Source organism: Theropithecus gelada, chromosome 14 (genome assembly GCF_003255815.1).
Source record: "Theropithecus gelada isolate Dixy chromosome 14, Tgel_1.0, whole genome shotgun sequence".
NCBI lineage: Eukaryota > Metazoa > Chordata > Mammalia > Primates > Cercopithecidae > Theropithecus > Theropithecus gelada.
Window position 1 is genome coordinate 121,570,283 of NC_037682.1, and position 18,413 is coordinate 121,588,695.

Here is an 18,413-nt window from a genome sequence, read left to right on the forward strand (position 1 = left end):
TTCCTTCCTTCCTTCCTTCCTTCCTTCCTTCCTTCCTTCCTTCCTTCTCTCCTTCTCTCTCTCTCTCTTTCTTTCTTTCTTTCAAGAGATGGTGTCTCTTTCGGTCACCCAGGCTGGAGTCAGTGGCGTGATCACGGCTTACTGGCAGCCTTGATCTCCTAGGCTCAAGTGATCCTCCTGCCTCAGCCTCCCGAGTATCTGGGACCACAAGCGCACGCCCCACACCTGGCTCCAGTCCTTTGAACCAGTCCCCCGCCCTCTTGCTCTCACAGGACGCAGTCACTGCCTCTGCCATGCCTGAGCTGTTGTAGGTTCGTCTCTCCTCTGTGCTGTGTGCTTCTATTCCTTCAAGCGCTGCTCCAACCCTCCTCCTTCAGACAACCTTCTCAGATGACTTCCCCCTGCTTTGTGACTCATCTAAATTAGCCCAGAACTGCTGCTGGAAGCTGGGGCCGGGAAGAGCAGACTTCGGGGGTGGTGTGAATGCCCCAGCATGGGAGGCTGGCCGGGACTCAGCTCCAAGGGCCCTGTGAGGAGGCACTGCTGGAGGGGGTCCCTGTGTCAGCAGCAGTGGAAGGAGGCCCACGGGAACAAGCAGGGCGGGGTCACCGGTGCCTACCGTGCCCGCCGTCCAGGAGCTCCGTGAGGTACATGGCGCTGCAGGGGGACCAGGGCAGCGTCTGGTTCAGGTGGACGAACAGCGGCGCCATCATGTGGTGCTTGCCCATGGGCCCGAAGAGCCGCGTGCAGGGCTTGGAGTCGTCGTGCGGCATGCTGAGGACGTGCCCTGGGAAGAGAGGCCTGGTCCACTCTGCCCTGTCCTGCCCGAGGGCGCCCCACCCGGCCCAGCTAGGACCAGAGATGGAGCTCCTCAGGGGAGCAGCCACCCCTCACCCTCGCAAGATTTCTGCCTTGGGCTTTCCCTTGCACTTTGCTCTTCCCGGACGTGTTCTCAGATGACTGAGAAACACGGATACCCCTTTATTTTCTGCCTCAGCCCGTCCTAAATTTGGATCTAGCTCTATTATTTGCTGTCTCACGTGACAGTCCCTGGACCAATGTTCTTCCCCCAGATCTACAGCTTAGCTTGTGCACAGCGCCACCCTCCACCCCAGCACCCGTCTGGTGTCCTGGCATTCATCGGGTGACCTGTGATCATCAGGTGTTTGGCCACGTGCTCAGGGTGGGAGTGGAGTTGTGTTCAGCTCCGTCAAGCGCGGTATCTGTTTGTATACAGCCACTCTGTCAAAACCATGAGGAGCTATTCCTAAGCGAGGAATAGCTGCATATTCCTTAGGATCTACGCAACCTTGGATCTGGAAGAGCAGTTCCTGCTGATGTGGTGAAGTGGGCTTTGGCAAGGCAAATCTTACCTAGTTCATGGGCCAGGGTGTGGGCCGCCTGGAGCCCCTCATCCTCGATCACGGAGCAGCTTTTGTTGGGGTCACAAATGGTCCCGATGTCTGCCACACCCAGGGTGTCACACAGCCCCTCCTGCCCACAGAAGTTCTGCTTGGTGGCGAGAGAGCAAGAGAGTGCATCAGAGAGAGAGAGAGAGTGTGTGTGTGTGTGTGTGTGTGTGGTGTGCTGCAGGCCTCCGGGGCCAGGGGTGGCCAGTGTGCACGTGGGAGTGGACCACGGAGCATCCCATAAAGTGCTTGCTGGCCTGTGCATCACCTGTGTTTATTGAGCTTTTAAATTAAATGAAATTATTATTATTATTTTTTGAGATGGAGTCTTGCTCTGTTGCCTAGGCTGAAGTGCAGTGGCATGATCTCAGCTCACTGCAACCTCTGCTTCCAGGGTTGAGGCTATTCTCTTACCTTAGCCTCCCGAGTAGCTGGGACTACCAGTGTGCACCATCACACCTGGCTAATTTTTGTATTTTTAGTAGTGATGGGGTTTTACCATGTTGTCCAGGCTGGTCTCAAATTCCTGACCTCAGGCCATCTGGCCTCTTTGGCCTCCCAAAGTGCGGGGATTACAGGCGTGAGCCACCACGCCCAGCCTAAATTAAATTTTAGAGACGAGGTCTGGCTATGTTGTCCAGGCTGGAATGCAGTGGCTATTCACAGGAGTAATTGTAGCTCACTTAGCCTCAAACTCCTGAGCACCAGCGATTCTCTCACCTCAGCCTCCCAAGTAGCTGGGACTACAGGTGCTTGCCATGTGCCCGGCTGAACTTTTTTAAGGAGGGGGAAGCAACAGCAGGTTCAACGTGTCTGGATATCCCACCTAGTGGCCTTGCTTTATTGGTTCTTTTTGTGTTTATGGTCAAGACAGTTCACCCACCCACCCCCCATCTTTCTAAATTGGAGAGTAACCTGTGAAATTTTGTTTTGTTAAAGCCTATAATCTTTGCATTTTGAGAGGCCAAGGCAGGTGGATTGCTTGAGCCCAGGAGTTGGAGACAAGCCTGGGCAATATAATGAGAACCTGTCTCTACAAAAAGTAAAAAAAAAAAATTGGCCAGGTGAGGTGGCTTGTGCTTGTGGTCCCAGCTACTCAGAAGGCTGAGGTGGAAGGATCATTTGGACCTAGCAGGCAGAGGCTGCAGTGAGCTGTGATTGTGCCACTGCACTCCAGCCTGGGTGACAGAGCGAGACCTTGTCTCAAACAAAACAAAACAAAATTAAAAACAAAAAAGAATATAAAATACATAGGCTATCAAGATGGATTTCTGAGTAACAAGATCAGGAAATCTCCGTCTGTCTTCACATCAGCCACTCATGTGAAGGAGCCTGTTCTATGTTCCAGGCTGGCTGCATCCTGAGGCTGGCTGGGACTTCAGAGGCTTTTTGTAGGGGACAGGACAGCATGGTTGTTCAGAACATGACCCTACAGCAGCACTGTCTTGGCTGGTCTATGCCACTATGTGGCAAGAGAGCTGTGCGGCCACTCTGCACCTCTGTTACAGTTTCCTCTGTTTCCTCTGTTACAAAATGGGGATAACACCAGGACCTGCCCGGTGGGGCCGTTATGAGACTGAAGGAGCAGACAGGGCCTGGCACACATGATCACTCTCTTGCTTTCAGGAAGCTGTCTGTTTAAATCACGCCGTGTAGGTGGGCAGCCCTCCCGCTGTGGGCAAATCTTGAGGGGACCCCCTGGCTACCTGCCCCATGTTTTACAACCACTGCAGCTAGAACTACTCTCTTCATTCCAAACCCAGATCTCTCACTCGGCAGCTCGAGCCCATTTCTTCTTGTTATGTGTGACCTCAGGAGACAGCTGGTCACAAACTTTTGGAAGACAGCCCTTACAAGATTCTTCTCCTTCTCTTGCAAATACCTCACACTTGTCCTCATGACCTCCTCCTCGTCATTCCGGGCATGAGGCTCTGGCGTCCAGCTGGGGCCAGCAGGGAGACGTTTCCCATGTTTGGGCAGGCCTCGTGGTCCTCCCTTTGATCTGCCCATCCCGTCTCCCTTCCTCCCCAGGGCTTCCGGAGCCAGGCACGGACCTGTCTGGTGAGCAGGATGGCCGTGTCGTAGTGCTCCGGATGGCGGTCGCTGGGCTGGTTGAAACGCCGCTGCCAGTTGCAGAAGTTGCGCAGTGTAAGCCCCCCATTGTCGGACACCTCTGGGCCCCATTTTTCATCTTCTACAATCAGCACTTTTACCACCATCAGGTTGATGGAATTCTTGATGCTGGGGTGCTTGTAGATTCGGGCTGCCACAGACATTAATGTGAGGATGTGGTTCTGTCAGGAAGGAGGAGACAAGAGGCAGAGTGAAGGGTTAAGTCTCGGGGCCGTTTGCCTGGCTTGTCCGCTGCCATTACCTCTTTTTATGGGGCTGAGCATCGGATTCTTACCAAAGCCTCACGATACCCCTGAGGCCTCCGCATTACTCTCTTCATTTTGCACGTGAGAAAACAGGCTCAAGAACCTGCCGAGGGTCACAAAGCTGATGCATGAACAGCGGCCTTTGAAACCAGACCTGCCTTGCTCCGAACCTGTGCGTCTAACATTCAGACCAGCTTCATGGGATGACCTACATCCAAATTCATTAAAACCCAAAACCCTAAATTTATAGTGCATTTCAAGTGTGTCAATAGTCATATATGGCTCGTGGCTACTGTACTGGAATGTGCAGATAGAAAGTTCTACTGGACGGCATGGCTTATTCTGCCTTCAACCTGACACTGTCTCCCTGCCCACCACCCCCACCCATCCCTGGCCTCAGCCCAGAAACAAAGTTCTGAGCGCTCAAGCTTAGTAGAGTTCCCTCTTAGAATCCAGCTGAGCATTTTCCTGCTGCCTGTTGGGGTAACTCTACTCTTCAGGGTGGGAATTGTTTTTTGTTTTTTTTTTTTTTTTGAGACAGAGTCTCACTCGGTCGCCGGCGCTGGAGCGCAGTGGCCGGATCTCAGCTCACTGCAAGCTCCGCCTCCCGGGTTCACGCCATTCTCTTGCCTCAGCCTCCCGAGTAGCTGGGACTACAGGCGCCCGCCACCTCGCCCGGCTAGTTTTTTGTATTTTTTAGTAGAGACGGGGTTTCGCTATGTTAGCCAGGATGGTCTCGATCTCCTGACCTCGTGATCCGCCCGTCTCAGCCTCCCAAAGTGCTGGGATTACAGGCTTGAGCCACCGCGCCCGGCCAGGGTGGGAATTGTTAACGCTGAAAACTTTGCTGTGATAATCACTCCTAACAACAGTTACTCTGCCACATTACCTCAAAGAATTCTCACAGTAACTTTATGAAGAAGGTGCTGCAATTCCATTTCCTGAATGAGGAAGGTCATGCAAATGAGCTCGTCGAAGGTCGCACAGCTATTGAAACCAGGAGGCCAGCCCGGGTGTGCCTGTCTCTGAGGTCCACCGTGCTCTCATTAGGTTTTCCAGGGCTTGGCTTCCTGGTGTCTGCCTGGACAGCCCTGAAGGGTTCATTCCCTCCTGACTGGGGCTTGAGAGGCTCCCGTGGGCCTAAGCGGACCCACGTGCTTAGGATCTCACCTGCTCTCCCTTCCACCCAGGCTGGCCAACAGAACGTACGTCACTGCTTGGCCTCTGTCTTGTCCCTGGCCTGCCAACTGCTCCCCCACTGGATTCCAAGGCTTGGAGAGGAGGCCAGATGGGAACTCGCTCTCCTGCCTCGGCGACCCCTTGAAGTGGCCCTCTTTGAGCATTTTGTGGAAGGGGAGACACAGGGGCAGAGGTGGGTGCTCCTTGAGCCTGGAGTGTGGTCAGCTGGGCAGCACCTGCTTGCCCTGCCTCTCCGATCCCTAGATCACCACCTCTCGGGAGCCCCTCTTCCGCTTCTCCTGTGGTCTGGAAGGTGGGAGTGGAAGGAGGAGAAAGGAAAGGGTAGAGAGGGACATTCCATTGGGTGAGGCCATGTGTGGGCGTTCCAGATGAATCCCATTATTTGTGAATGGAATGGGATCTGTCCGTTCACCTCGCAGGCAATGTGCCAGGTATTTTGTTAGCCCTACAAGCAGGGGTTGGCAGGTTACTTGGCGCGTCAAGCACTCCGGCAGTGTTTCGGCTGATGGAAACATCTTATCAACAGGGCTGAAACTTGGCACTTGCCCCTGGAGTTGGATTCTGGAGGGAAACAAAGCAATCACATCATTATGCAACTGGGGGTGAGCACTGAGGAGTGGTGGCTTGCCGAGACGAACCCTGGCTGGGTCTTTGCTGCTTCCAGGAGGCCGACAGTATCCTCATCTCTCTAAGAAGGACCAGGGTCTGATGGGCCAGGGACCAACCCCTGGAATTTCTTCTGAGGCAAACTGCGACCGTCATCACAAGATTTCTTCCTGTTGAGTCCAGTTTCACAATCTCAAATTGGGGGAGATGAGGTCGTACAACGAAGGTGTGAAGCTAAGGAACACCAGCTGCTAAGCTTTGGGGCTGAGACAGCTCAGTACCAGGAGCCAAAGATGGGAGGTTGGGGCAAGTCTGTGTGCCCACGTTGAGCAGATCGGAGGGAGGCTGAGTGAGAGACAAGGCAGTGCTCACGTCCTCAGTGAAGACTGGAGGAAGGCGAGGGTTAACCCCTGATCTTCCTGCAGGATAAACCACTGCTTGAAGATCAGGGCAAGACAGCACAAGGAGCTTCCTGGCCCTCAGGTTCCCAGAGAGCTCCTTCTCTGCAGCTCAGGTTGCTCATATCATTGTCTTCTCCAGACAGTGCGTAGCTGTCAGGCAGGGCTGGCTTCAGAGCCATTTAGCTTCAAGGGGTGGGCTGGACTTGAGGACATCTGAAGGTCCTTCTGGCCGTTGTCTCAGAAGATACTTTTCATTTTCAAGAAGGCTAGGAGGATTCCGTGACCCAGGGTTCCCTTCCAAATCCCCGCTCCCGATCCCACTGACCTCTCCTTATCTCTTGTTCTACCGAGTTTTTGATTTTCCCCTCCCAGTCCGCTCTTCTGACAAATGACCACAGGAATGCCTCACATATGCGGTGCGTCTCACAGTTCGCTAGGGAGAAGGACCACTGAGCCTGGGTGAGGGGGGTGACCTCAGGGCTGTGAGCCTTTGGTTCTGCCCCAATCCCCGAGGCTCAAAGGACAGGCCTGACTTAGAGTCCCATGGGGATCAGGCCTGCGGCTGGTCAAGGAGGAAGTCAGATGGCTTGCTCCACCTCCTGGTGCCGCTTTACACCTCCCTGCTCCCTGCACCAGTGCAGGCTGCGTGTGAAAAATGTGAACAGGGTCCTGGCCCCCCTGAGGAGGAGAGGCCTCAGCCCCAAAGCCATGACAGGTAGGTGGGAGCCCATAGTCAGCCCGGCTGGGGTGTCAAATGATCTGCTCTTAAATGACTTGGGGATCCCATACTCTTAACTTTTGTTAGGGAGAGGTGGCATTTTTTAGGGAGTCTGCTCCTGTATGAGTGACCCCAGGGCCTGGAATAGAGATGAACATCAGGCCAGTCAGGGTGGCTCATGTCTGTAACCCCAGTACTTTGGAAGGCCAAGGTGGGAGAATCACTTGAGACCAGCCTGGGAAACATAGTGAGATCCTGTCTCTGTTAAAAAAATAATAATGGATTAAAAAAATTAATAGTAATAACACCCTGGCCTGTTGGGTGGGCCGGAGCACCTTTTGGTTATTTGAGATACGAACAAGGAGATTCCTTCCTCAGAGCTCCCATGGTAGTGGAAGCCAGCTGCGGTGGGTGATGGGGACGGGCCGGCCTCCTCCCGCCCCGATGTCGTCATTACACCGAGCCGGTTTGCGCTTCACCTGCAGCTCCACTGCTTTCCCTTGTGGCACGCCTAGTGGGAGGCCAGGAGAGGAAAAGTGGCCCTGGGGAGCCCTTGCTTCAGCATCTGGTGCAATGCCTCTTCCTTCCTGACATCTCTAGGGCCTGAGACTGAGCTGGGGGTGTGGAGATGGAGAAGCAGAGGGAGAGGAAAGAAGTGAGAGGAGAAAAGAATGACCTGCACCATATCCTTCATCTCCTCTTGTTCTCCAAACAGCAAAGGGCAATGTCGCCTCTTCAAAGCACACACGCTGAACTACAAGTCAGCCTTCACCGCTGAGCCTGGGCAAACTGAAAGAGAAGATTCCTCTGCCGTGTGGAACAGCAAAGCTGAAACAGTGGTGGCCGGCACTCTGATGTCATGGGCTAGCCCATCCTCCCCACTTTAACAAACGGTTTCCATCACTGAAGGCAACTCTAGCCATAGCCACACCTTGCTGAGTATCTCCTCTAAACCAGGCACCAGGTCAGGTGCCTTCCATATTTTGTTTCATCCCCAAGACAAGGCTAGGATGTTGGTATAACTGCTCCTACCTGAAATAATCGAGGTTCAGAGAAATAGGTGACTTGCTCAAGGACTCTACGTTATTTCTATTCCGTTCCAAAGTCTATGTTCTTAGTCTCTGCACTGACTGCCACCCATCTTTGCTGCTGTAAGGAAAACTACAGCCTAGCCAAAGCAAACCCAAGGCTTGCAAGCAGCAAGTCCGCCTGTCATTGCCTATGCACACCCCACCTCCTGGGGGATGGGGAAGGGGCGATCTTTGGACAGTGAAACATTTTCTTTGGGAAATACTCCGTATCTTTGATCATTCTAACTACAGCAGACATAAGGGATGGAAAAGATGCATTTTTTTGCCAATGGGAAACACATCATTCACGCACATATAACGCTTGTCTTTCTCCCTGGTAGCTACAGAGCGGAGGGTGTGGGCACATGAATCTGTTTCTGTTGTCATCCAAACCAGGATACCCTTGAGAGCGAAAGACAGTAGTATTAATAATTATGCCAGAACAGGTAGAAACTGGGACGCTGCTGGACAACCTAGACTCCATGCCCACTTTAGTATCTAGTGTCTTGTGGAAGACATTTTCCCCAGAGCACGCAGATAAGGGAGCATGGAGATGGCTGTGACATTCTGGGGACCCTGAAGTCAGTTCCCAGAATCTGACCTCCTGCGAGTGTTCTGCTGGGCCTTTGGGAAGATGAGCGCCACTTTTCAGAGCCTCTCTGCTAAGAAGAGGGCTCAGAAACTCTGCTCACTGCAGAAGCACTGGCGGGACGGTCGTTCCAGGCTGGAGAGAGTGGGTACTGCCACGCTGCCCCTCACTCCATCCCACCCCGGGTTCACACGGGGGACAGTGAGCAGCAGCCGGATGTAGACTGAGCTAATGGAGTCTTCCCAGGTGGTCCCTCCTTTCAGAAAGGCCCCTCCGTCTGAGCTCCTTGACTCTGAAACCAGATAAGAAGGTGGGAGGCCTGGGCCCCTTCTGTCATGGGATTAAGTGAACTCAATTGACAGAGTTCTGGAAAACTTCATTGTCGCTTAACAGTGAGACCAGCCTCGGCAATGGCGCATTCTTTCTCTCAGCCTCCACGGTGGTTTCTCCGCGGGATAGGGCCTCACAGTGGGCCTGGACGGCTATGAACTGCTGGATTTAAGGACCCACTCCCACAACATAAGCAAGTATCAGAAGGTCGACAGAGCCACAGACGCTCATCCTGAGAAAGAGGCTGCCTGGTGGGATAACAGTGCTCAGGAATCAGCTTTGGGAGACTTGGGCTGCAGGCCCAGCCCTGCCACCTCCTGATCCTGATCAGTGCTGTCTGATCCTGAGGAAGCCATGTGTCCCCTGTGAGCTGTGCAGTCTCCCTCTGCCCCGGTCACAGGTATTTTCATGGAGGTGACGTGTGTGCAATCACGCTGTGAATTGAACATGCTCAGAGAGTGGCTAAACCTTCCAGAAGACCGGCTCATCAGGAAGCAGCCACACAGGTGCTGAGACCGGGAGTGGTCACCTCGTCCAGGTGTCTTGCTTCACAGATGAGGAATGCTAAGTCCTAGAGGGGTAAAGTCTCTTCTCATCCTCACACACCCCTGATTACCAAGACACCCCAGAGTGCCTTCCCTCTGTGTGAATGAGGTCTCTACATAAAGGACTGGCTTCCATTTGCAGTAGGTGGGTGTGGGCAGGCAAGGTCTTAAGGCACGGGAACTTGATTTTCATTCTTTCTCTCAGCTGGGCTCATGGACCTGTTTTCGGAAGCCCAGGAGACTGAGCTGAGACAGGCACGCCTGTCCTGCAGCATCTCCGAGGCTGGTCAGCTCATCACAGCAGAGGGGCCCGAAGGTGGTCCTGGACACAGCTGTCCCTCAGTCCCTCCCCCACCCGCCACGGGGGCAGCAGGAGTGCAGGTGGGCTGGGACATGAGACCCAGGGTGGAGGTGGCGGGGCTGGTCTCCCTGAGGGAAGACTTTCCTTCCAGGTGAGACTCAGAAGCCACCCCCCTACGGAGAGGAATTCGGTCTTCAGAGGTGCCCGATGCCTGTTTTGCTGTGCTGTCCTGGTCCAGGTGGGCTGGCTGGGTGTGCAGGTGCCAATGTGCAGCTGGGAAAGGTCCAGAAATGCGTGTTTGTGGGGGATGGGGAGCGGGTCGCGCAGGAGCCAGATCGCCCGCTCAGGAGTCTCATGAGGATGGCAATGCCTGGGTGTCTCCGACACAGAGGAAGCCGACTTGTCTGGGGCAGCAAACCTGGACTTTAGATGAAGGGAACAAAACCGGTGCAAACCCCAGCAGAGTCTCCTGCTTCAGTAGCCGGGGCATCCTGGGGCCGGGCCTCAGACCGTGTCTGCCTCTAGATAGCTAGAATGTCTGGAGATGCGAGTATGTCCCTGAGGCAAATACTCAGTTATCTCCAGCATCCAGGTGATCAGCTGAGAGAGTGAGACAGTCTGGCCCTGAAGGCTGAAAAACGGACTTTCTCTGCTGGCAGAGTTCTTGTTGGCTTTCCTATGTTTTGGTTCTCAGGCAAATGTCAGAATCTGTTCCGTGTGTGGAAATAGAGGGGCACAGCACCCCACTCTGGGTTTGCAATGGGTGCATCTTAGCTTCTTTCTGGTGGAGCCCCCTAGGAGTCAGGTGTGGGGGTCCTAAAGAGATGGAAGAAGCCCTCTTCTCACCCCTCTCCTGCCACACTCTCTAGTACTTGCTTAAAGAAAGGAGTCAGAGGAGAGGGCTGGTGCTCCCTGCTCTCAGGGCAGGCAGGGAAACAGATATTAGATCAGTGTGACCCAAAGCTCATGAGGCAGACTGCCGTGGCGGGCCGGAGCTGCTCTGCGGTGCTTCGGGGGAAGCAAATACCACACGGGCTTGCATGGGTGCCTGCCTGGGGTGTAATCAGCGCCTGCAGTAGCCAGAGGAGCAGCCATGTGGACTGTCACCCACAGCCCTTCCCATCCTATGCATCTGTTTCTCCCTGGGTCTTTCCTACCCCGCCTTTCCCAGTGATAGAGGGTGGGAAAGATGGGGATGAGAAACAGAAGGCCTCCTTGTCTGGACTATTCTGCACAGGCGATGCCTATGCCCTTGGGGCCCCCAGCAGTCGGGCACAGGCTGAGCTTAGTATGGGGTCCGGGCCAAGAAAGTCATCACCACAAAGTGTCAGCTTAGCTGCTGCATTGCCAGGATCCCTGTTTCAGGGAACTATGACCTAGGCAGGTCAGTTCTTCCTTCCCTGGCACATCTCTGGTTTTGTGCTCCCTGGGGGCAAAGAGCACCCTCTCCTGGAAACCTTACCCTCCTTTCCTCCTGGAAAAGCCTTCACTTGGTCTTTAGGGGAGAAATTGGGGTTTAGGGCAACACAGACGCCTCCTGCTGAGTCAGCACCATCTTTCATCTAGTTAGAAACGGTCTGGTTAGGTATCCGTTCCCTGGACTCTGTTTTTCTCAAACCCTGTTTAGGTAAGAGCTGTGTCTGGGCTAAGGGCAGCTGGGTGTGGGTCTGGCTTTACCAGAGACACTCACCCAACGAGCTCCTCCCAGCCCCTGCTCCCCTCGCGTTTCCACCAAAGCTTCAGTTCCTGGGCTGAGCCCCTGGGCAGGAGTTCTCTGCCCCTCCCTCTTGTGCTGGCTGCTGGCACTGCCAAGTTCTGCCGAGGCTGAGTGCCAGGTTGGCAAGGTAGTTCATGCCCCATTGATCACAACCAGCTGGCTGCACAGAAGTTGGGCAGCCCCTCTCCAGGTTCAGCTCCTTTCAAACAATGTCTTTTGCTTATGGCGACCTCCATACCCAAGGGAATCGGACAGCCATCTCTTTCCATCCCATCTGCCTTTCCCTGGGAGCCTCTCAGATCTGAGGCAGTAGAGGGCTGAGGGGTGGGAGTGGGAGCTATTCCTAAACGCTCAATTTTCATCTCTGCTGGGAGAGGCAGGTGCAGGGGAGTGCGTTGATACCCACTTTCGGGGCAGTGTGCCACGTGCCGCGGGAGATTCGGATGAGAGGGATGGGCGTCTGCAGCCCACTTGAAACTGGAAGGGACCTGGGGGTAGGGGCGCAGGGAGCTAGGGTGGCAGAGGTTCAGAAAAGAGTTATTGCTCTTTCTCAGAAAGGAGAGAATCTCGTTTGGGGTCAGGCTGGAAAAGATGAGCAGGAAGGGTTTTTTTTTTTTTTTTCTCAGAGGGATTGGAAGGGGAGATTTTAGAGACGCTGGGAGGCATCTGGGGGGCCTCCGGGCACTGTGGCTGGAGGAGGCTCTCAGTCCTACCTGCAGGTCGGCCCCGTAGAAGGCAGCCATGGACGCATCGGCCACCAGCAGCGTCTCCACGAAGCGCGCCTCAGACACAAACCGCTTGGTCCTACTCGTGGCCCCCAGGGGCGGTGGCAGCTCGCTAGCGCCTTCTGCCTCCTCTTCTTGGCTCTCCTCCTCGCTGTCCTCCTCGTTGTCTCCTCTCTCCTGCCTCTGACCCTCTCCCGTCTCCACCTCCCACTCGGGTCCTCGCGGGAGGGGGCGGGCTCCGGCGGGACCCCAGCGCTGCAGGCGGTGCGGCTGACCCAGGGAGCCCCCGGCGCCCTGCGGCTGGATGGTGAACTCCTCGCCGTCCAGCAGGAAGGAGCCGCTCAGCCCGCGGCACAGGCTGACCGCCGCCAGCGACTCGGGCTCCCCATTCACGGTGCCGGAGAAGAAGCAGCCGCGCAGCCCCCGCTCGCCCCCGGTAGACCGGCCCGAGCCCCCGAGGCGCTCGATCTTGAACTCGGGCGCCAGGAAGCTGTCGTCGGGCGCCAGGCGCAGCACGAAGCCCTTGCCGAAGGCGGACAGGTGGAGCGCGAGCTCGCCCGCGCTGCCGGGCAACCGCGTGGGCACCACCAGCTCCGAGGCCTGCCCCCCAGCTGCGGGCCGGGCCGGGGCGCCGCGGGCCAGCGGCAGCAGCAGCAGCAGCAGCAGGAGCGGAGGCCACCGGGGGGCGGCGGGGGCGGGGAGCATGGGGGCTGCGGCGGTGACTGCGCGCGGGAGAGGGAAGAAGCCCGCCCGGCGCGGGCAGGTGCTGGCTGGCCGAGCGCGGCCCGGCCGCTCTCTCCAGGAAAAGCGGAATCAATCGGATGCAAGGCCGACTCGGCCCGCAGGGCCCGGCGGCGGGAGCGCTCCCCCGGCGGCCCCTCTGGCTGGCGCAGCCCGCTCCTCCCGAGCCGCCGCCCCCGAGCCGAGCGCGAGCAGCTGGCCCCGGCCCGCGTGCGCCCGTCCTCCGCCCCTGCCCGCGCCAGCCCCGCGCAGCCGCCTCCTGCCTCCTCCCCGCCCCGGGAAGCACCGAGTGGGCTGCCGAGCCCTTCTTATTTATACTTCCTTCCCGGCTTGACATAAGAGGTTTATTTTTGATCTCTCACTATTCCCGTTTCCCCTCCCCTGGGATCAGAGAGAGAAACTGAAAAGAGGGAGAGAGCGGAGAAAAAAAAAATTGGGATGAAATGCAAAACCAATCAGGCAGCGAGACCCGTCCGCCACCCTCCCCCCTGAACTGTCAACTCCAACTTCGTTCCTTCCCTTTACGCGCGGACCCACGTTAACCCCTACCATGCTGGACTGACCCTTTAGATAGAGTCCTTGGGAGACCCCAGCCGCTTCCTCCTCTGCGGCCAAGAGTCCAGGATGCATCCTCGGAAGAGGCTCGTGCACTGGTCTCAGCGACCCTGTTCAGATCCCTGCAGAGTCCGACTGCAGAGCCCCACACTGTTCGGATCCCTGAAGTCCCTCCGGAGATCCGACTGTGTGGGGAGAAGGTTCCAGAGCTTTTCATTGTAAAGCACAACAGAGAGAGGGGAAAAGGTCATGCTGAAATCATGCCCTCCTCTCATCACTACTGCACAGCCTGCCTAACTTTTACTCCAAACTGAAGATCGGGAAAACAAACACAAAGCAAAAAACAACCCACCTGGTTAACCCTAAGAGGGACTCTCACTGCCATGTTAGAGGGCAAGTGGGGCAGAGGCCAGCACAGTGGTAAGTTACCAGCAGTGAGGTTGGGAAGTCAGCATTTCCCCAGGAGGGGAACAGACCTCCAGTCCCTGAGAAGGGTCTTCTCTACTGGATACTGCTAGTTGCCCGGGACTTCATGTAAGATCCTTTCACTGCATTGCCCACAGCCCCAGGTACAAATGTGTAAGAGGTGAATTCATTCTGTCCCATGTCACCGCTGCCCCCTGGGGAAGGGGGTAGTACTCAGGAAGAGAGGGATGACCTGGTCTCAAGACCACAAAACTCCATCCCACCCTAGTTTCAATGACACAGGTCTGGATTGGGTGGAGGGTCCTGTTCTCTACCCATAAACTCTAGACTCACCCACCAACTGTCTGAGTTGTCAATGTGGGTGATGCATTAGGAACCGCTGGGATCAGGGTCTTTAAATCCTTTGCCAATTCACCTGCCCCCAGGTGCCCAGCTCTGTGCTTATGCTGGGGATGTTGACAGTCGAGGTCATCGCTGATTGTGTTCAGCCCATCTGACCCCTTTCTGCAGCTGTAGGGGTTCAGCATGCACCCGAGACTCTCAGGGCTTGTTACCTCCAAAGAGAAGGCTCTTGCCCAGGGGAAAGTGCTGCTAAATTCCCTCTAAGTATCCCCCCTCTCTTTGCTTTCTCAGAAACACAGAGGGACAGCTGTGAATTAGATGAAAGGATGAACTTCCCACCCTAACATGTGCAGAAGCTCCTTTCCTGCATGACGTATAGGATAGGAGGAACTTGAGTCTAGAATGTTTTGGGGAAACACTTCTAGGGACAGGAGAATGGAAACAATGGTCTCTTCAACCCTTTTCTCAAAACAAGCAAAACACTTCATCCCAGCACAGTGTACAGTGCTCGGGACATCCTGTACAGTGCTTGGGACAGTCTGACCTGGGCAAGCAATGAATACAATTCTGTGTTGCCTCAGGGCTGTTGTAACAGTTCAATGACTGGTTTTTACCTCATTGAAGCCCCTTATTTGCTGTTTCCCAGAGTACAACTCCTGATTTTCTTTTTTTGACTCTCACTTTGTTGCCCAGGCTGGAGTGCAATGGCGCGATCTTGGCTCACAGCAACTTCTGCCTCTCAGGTTCAAGAGATTATCCTGCCTCAGCCTCCCAAGTAGCTGAGACTACAGGCGGGCACCACCACACCTGGCTAACTTTTGTATTATCGGTAGAGACGGGGTTTCGCCATTTTGGACAGGCTGGTCTCCAACTCCTGACCTCAGGTGATCTGCCCGCCTCAGCCTCCCAAAGTGCTGGGATTATAGGTGTGAGCTACTGTGCCAGCTAACTCCTGATTTTCAGTAGCAGTTAGGTCCTGTAGGTTTTCCTTCTTTCTCGAGTGTAAGCATCTGGGAGGAGTGGGATTGAGGAGCATGCCCCGTTTCCCTTTCTCCTGCCTGGATGCTAAGGGCCAGAAGTGGGAGATTTAACTGGACCAAGGGAAGTCCTGAGTGTCCATGGAGCCTTCAGTTGTGAAGGCTCTGGAAGTTGCTGCTTAATTTTTATTTTATTTTTACATTTTTTTGAGATGGTGTTTCACTCTTGTTGCCCAGGCTGGAGTGCAATGGCGAGATCTTGGCTCACTGGAACCTCACTGAACCACCGGGTTCAAGTGATTCTCTTGCCTCAGCCTCCCAAGTAGCTGGGATTACAGGCTCCCACCACCATGCCCTGCTAATGTTTGTTTTTTTTGGTAGAGACGGGGTTTCACCATGTTGGCCAGGCTGGTCTTGAACTCCTGACCTCAAGTGATTTGCCCACCTCGGCCTCCCAAAGTACTGGGATTACAGGCGTCAGCCACCGAGCCCAGCCACTGCTGCTTCATTTTTTTAAATAGGATGAAGTGCCCCCATGGGTAGCATTTTGGAAGTTCTCTTTGGAGAGAGAAGTCAGTGAGTTCTGGACTTTATCCTTCCTCATTTTAACAACAAGGACATCACCAACACCACCACCACCCGCCGGCGCCGCCACCGCCACCACCACCACCTGCTGACTGGCTGATTGACTGGCTGGGCAGCCCCCTCTCCCTCCTGAATTTCCCCTTCCCCAGATGTGCAGTGCTGCTAACTTCCCAGGTAGCTCCTGCCGTTTGCAATGCAACCACAAGGTGTCAGGCTTACCTTGGCTATGTTAAACCCAGGACCCTTGCTGCAGGGAGAGAGAAAGGGTGGGTAGTTTGTAGTGGAAGCTCTTAGAGGAATGGCAGGATGAAAACAGTACAGCAAAACAAACATCCACAAATCAACCTGTGAAAATCCCACAACGGCATTCTGCCAATTCCGGATTTCTTACATTACTACTTTATTTCCCAAAATATATAATTACAGCAGGGTTGCCAAACTACGGCCCGTGGGCTAATTGCTGCACACTGCTTGCTTTTTTTCCACTCTACAAGCTAAGATTAGTTTTTATATTTTTCAGTGGTAAATTAAAAAAATTAGAAAGAATATTAAAATTTCTTGACACTTGAAAATGGTATGAGATTCAAATTTGTGTCCATAAAGTTTATTGGAATGCAGCCACAGCCATTCATGTACGCATTCTTTGCTCTTGAGCTGTGAGGGAAGGGTTGAGTAAGCCTAAAATATTTACTATCTGGCTCTTTGCAGAAAAGTTTGCTGACTCCTGAATGTAAAATAGCATCAATTTGGATTCCTCAAATTTGGAATCTGGGATTACTTAAGCTCACTATATACCATTCTTACGGAATAAGAAGCTCAAAATAATTTCTTGCTCTGGATGTGAAAAGGAAATTATATAAAAAATGAAAGCATCTTTGTTTTGTCTTTAATTCTGTATCTAGTAGTTACTTGTTATTTAATTCATCCTTAAATAATTAAAATATTTTTATGTTTATGGAGTCTTATACTGTAGGCCTATTGTGATTTTTACATTTTTAATCAACTTACATTATTAGTGACTGGTTATTTCTTAGTTTATAACTAGAGTTTTATATGGTATATATGATACATTTTTAGTGTATGTAAGTTCCAGTATTCTTTAGAATTCCAGACTGCTTAAAATGGGAAGAAACATTGGTGATCATCTAATCCACTGCCACTCACATTTTGCAGAGAAGAAACAGAAATTCAGAAGTGTCAGTGACTTACCCAAAAGTAACATAGCTAGTGATGAATTGCTTTTTCCAAATTACTCTCATATCTCCTACATGAAGGTAAAAAAAATTGTTTTGCTTTAGAACTTCATTTGCAATTTGTACATTTTCATTAAAGTTTAGTGTTTACTATGGGCCTGGGCATTGTTCTGAGGATTTTTTTTTTTTTTTTTTTTTGAGACGGAGTCTCCCTCTGTTGCCAGGCTGGAGTGCAATGGTGCGATTTCGGTTCACTGCCACCTCTGCCTCCTCCCGGGTTCAAGTGATTCTCCTGCCTCAGCCTCCCGAGTAGCTGGGACTACAGGCATGCATCACCATGGCCAGCTAATTTTTGTATTTTTAGTAAAGACGGGGTTTCACCATATTGGCCAGGATGGTCTCGATCTCTTGACCTTGTGATCTGCCCACCTCGGCCTCCCAAAGTGCTGGGGTTACAGGCGTGAGCCACCGCACCTGGCCGCACTTATTTTAATTTAATTTACTTTTCGTTCAATCCTCAGTAATAATAGCTTCCATCTTTTGAGTGCTTGCCGTGCACTAGGCACTGTGCTGAGCAGCTCATTTAATCATCATGCCAATCCTCTGAAAAAGACATCTTACAGACAGGTAAAGAAATAGGTTTGAGAGGTTAGAGAACTTGCTTATGCTAAGAAGCAGCAGAGACAGGATTCTTAACCAACGTGGAATTCATAAACTGGGAATTCAATATAACAGTTTTCTGATGAGATTGCGGTACACTGAATCTTTGAGTAGAACCAAGGATTGAATCATTGCATTACAAAGCTGGAAGAGACTCCAGGTGTTCACTGGGCCTGTTGTTGGAGATCTTGGGAGAATGGCACTGCTTTAAAAATCTCAAAGAAGGGAATAAACTGCCTCTCTCAAAAGCCTGTGCTAGCACTTAAATAAAAACAGAGTTCTTTCTTTCTAAATAAAGTAATACCATTTTTGCTACAATTCATGTCAGTTTTCTGTAAGTTTGGCTATTGTGCAATGGCTGTGACTCCACATTGCCTGTAATAAAGGATTTTCTTGTCCTCATCTATCATATCACTGAGCACACATCCCAGGCAGGCAATGTCTGATTTTTGGCATCACTTTTGTGCTGACAGTTGCCTTGTATTCCCTTTGGCATTCAGGTTTCTGTGATTGCCACCTGCATGTATGGAAGCATTTCTGTGCGCTTAATTCTTTCTTAGTCCTAGATAGTCTCTCTTTTTGGAAACTTTAAAGTTTTTCAGTATTTATAATTTTTTTTTTTTTTTTTTTTTTTGAGACAGAGTCTTACTCTGTCACCAAGGCTGGAGTGCAGTGGCATGGTCTTGGCTCACTGCAATCTCCGCCTCCCAGGTTCAAGCAATTCTCCTGCCTCAGCCTCCTGAGTAGCTGGGATTATAGGCGCCCACTACTATGCCTGGCTAATTTTTGTAATTTTGGTTGAGATGGGGTTTCACCATGTTGACCAGGCTGGTCTTGAACTCCTGCCCTCGGCCTCCCAAAGTGCTAGAATTACAGATGTGAGTCAGCCACCATGCCTGGCTGGAAATCATTAAATCATATCCCTGAGGCCACTTTAAGTTCAAT

The 18,413-nt window shown here is 52.9% G+C and overlaps 1 protein-coding gene across 2 annotated transcripts in view; it reads right to left on the reverse strand.

Moving 5' to 3' along the window:
- ADAMTS8 (ADAM metallopeptidase with thrombospondin type 1 motif 8) overlaps positions 1 to 13,399 on the reverse strand; it is a 24,162-nt gene extending 10,763 nt beyond the window's left edge. Inside the window, exons 1-5 of one of the 2 annotated variants that reach the window (XM_025357099.1) lie at positions 12,983 to 12,992; positions 11,978 to 12,742; positions 3,464 to 3,703; positions 1,374 to 1,509; positions 620 to 787 (exon numbers count right to left, since the gene is read on the reverse strand). In XM_025357099.1, coding sequence (XP_025212884.1) covers positions 620 to 787; positions 1,374 to 1,509; positions 3,464 to 3,703; positions 11,978 to 12,694 — 1,261 coding nt within the window. In that variant the 5' untranslated portion in view covers positions 12,695 to 12,742; positions 12,983 to 12,992. Of the gene's footprint in view, positions 1 to 619; positions 788 to 1,373; positions 1,510 to 3,463; positions 3,704 to 11,977 lie in introns of both variants that reach the window. The other variant, XM_025357098.1, reaches the window with a different exon arrangement.
- Between the last annotated feature and the right edge of the window lie 5,014 nt (positions 13,400 to 18,413).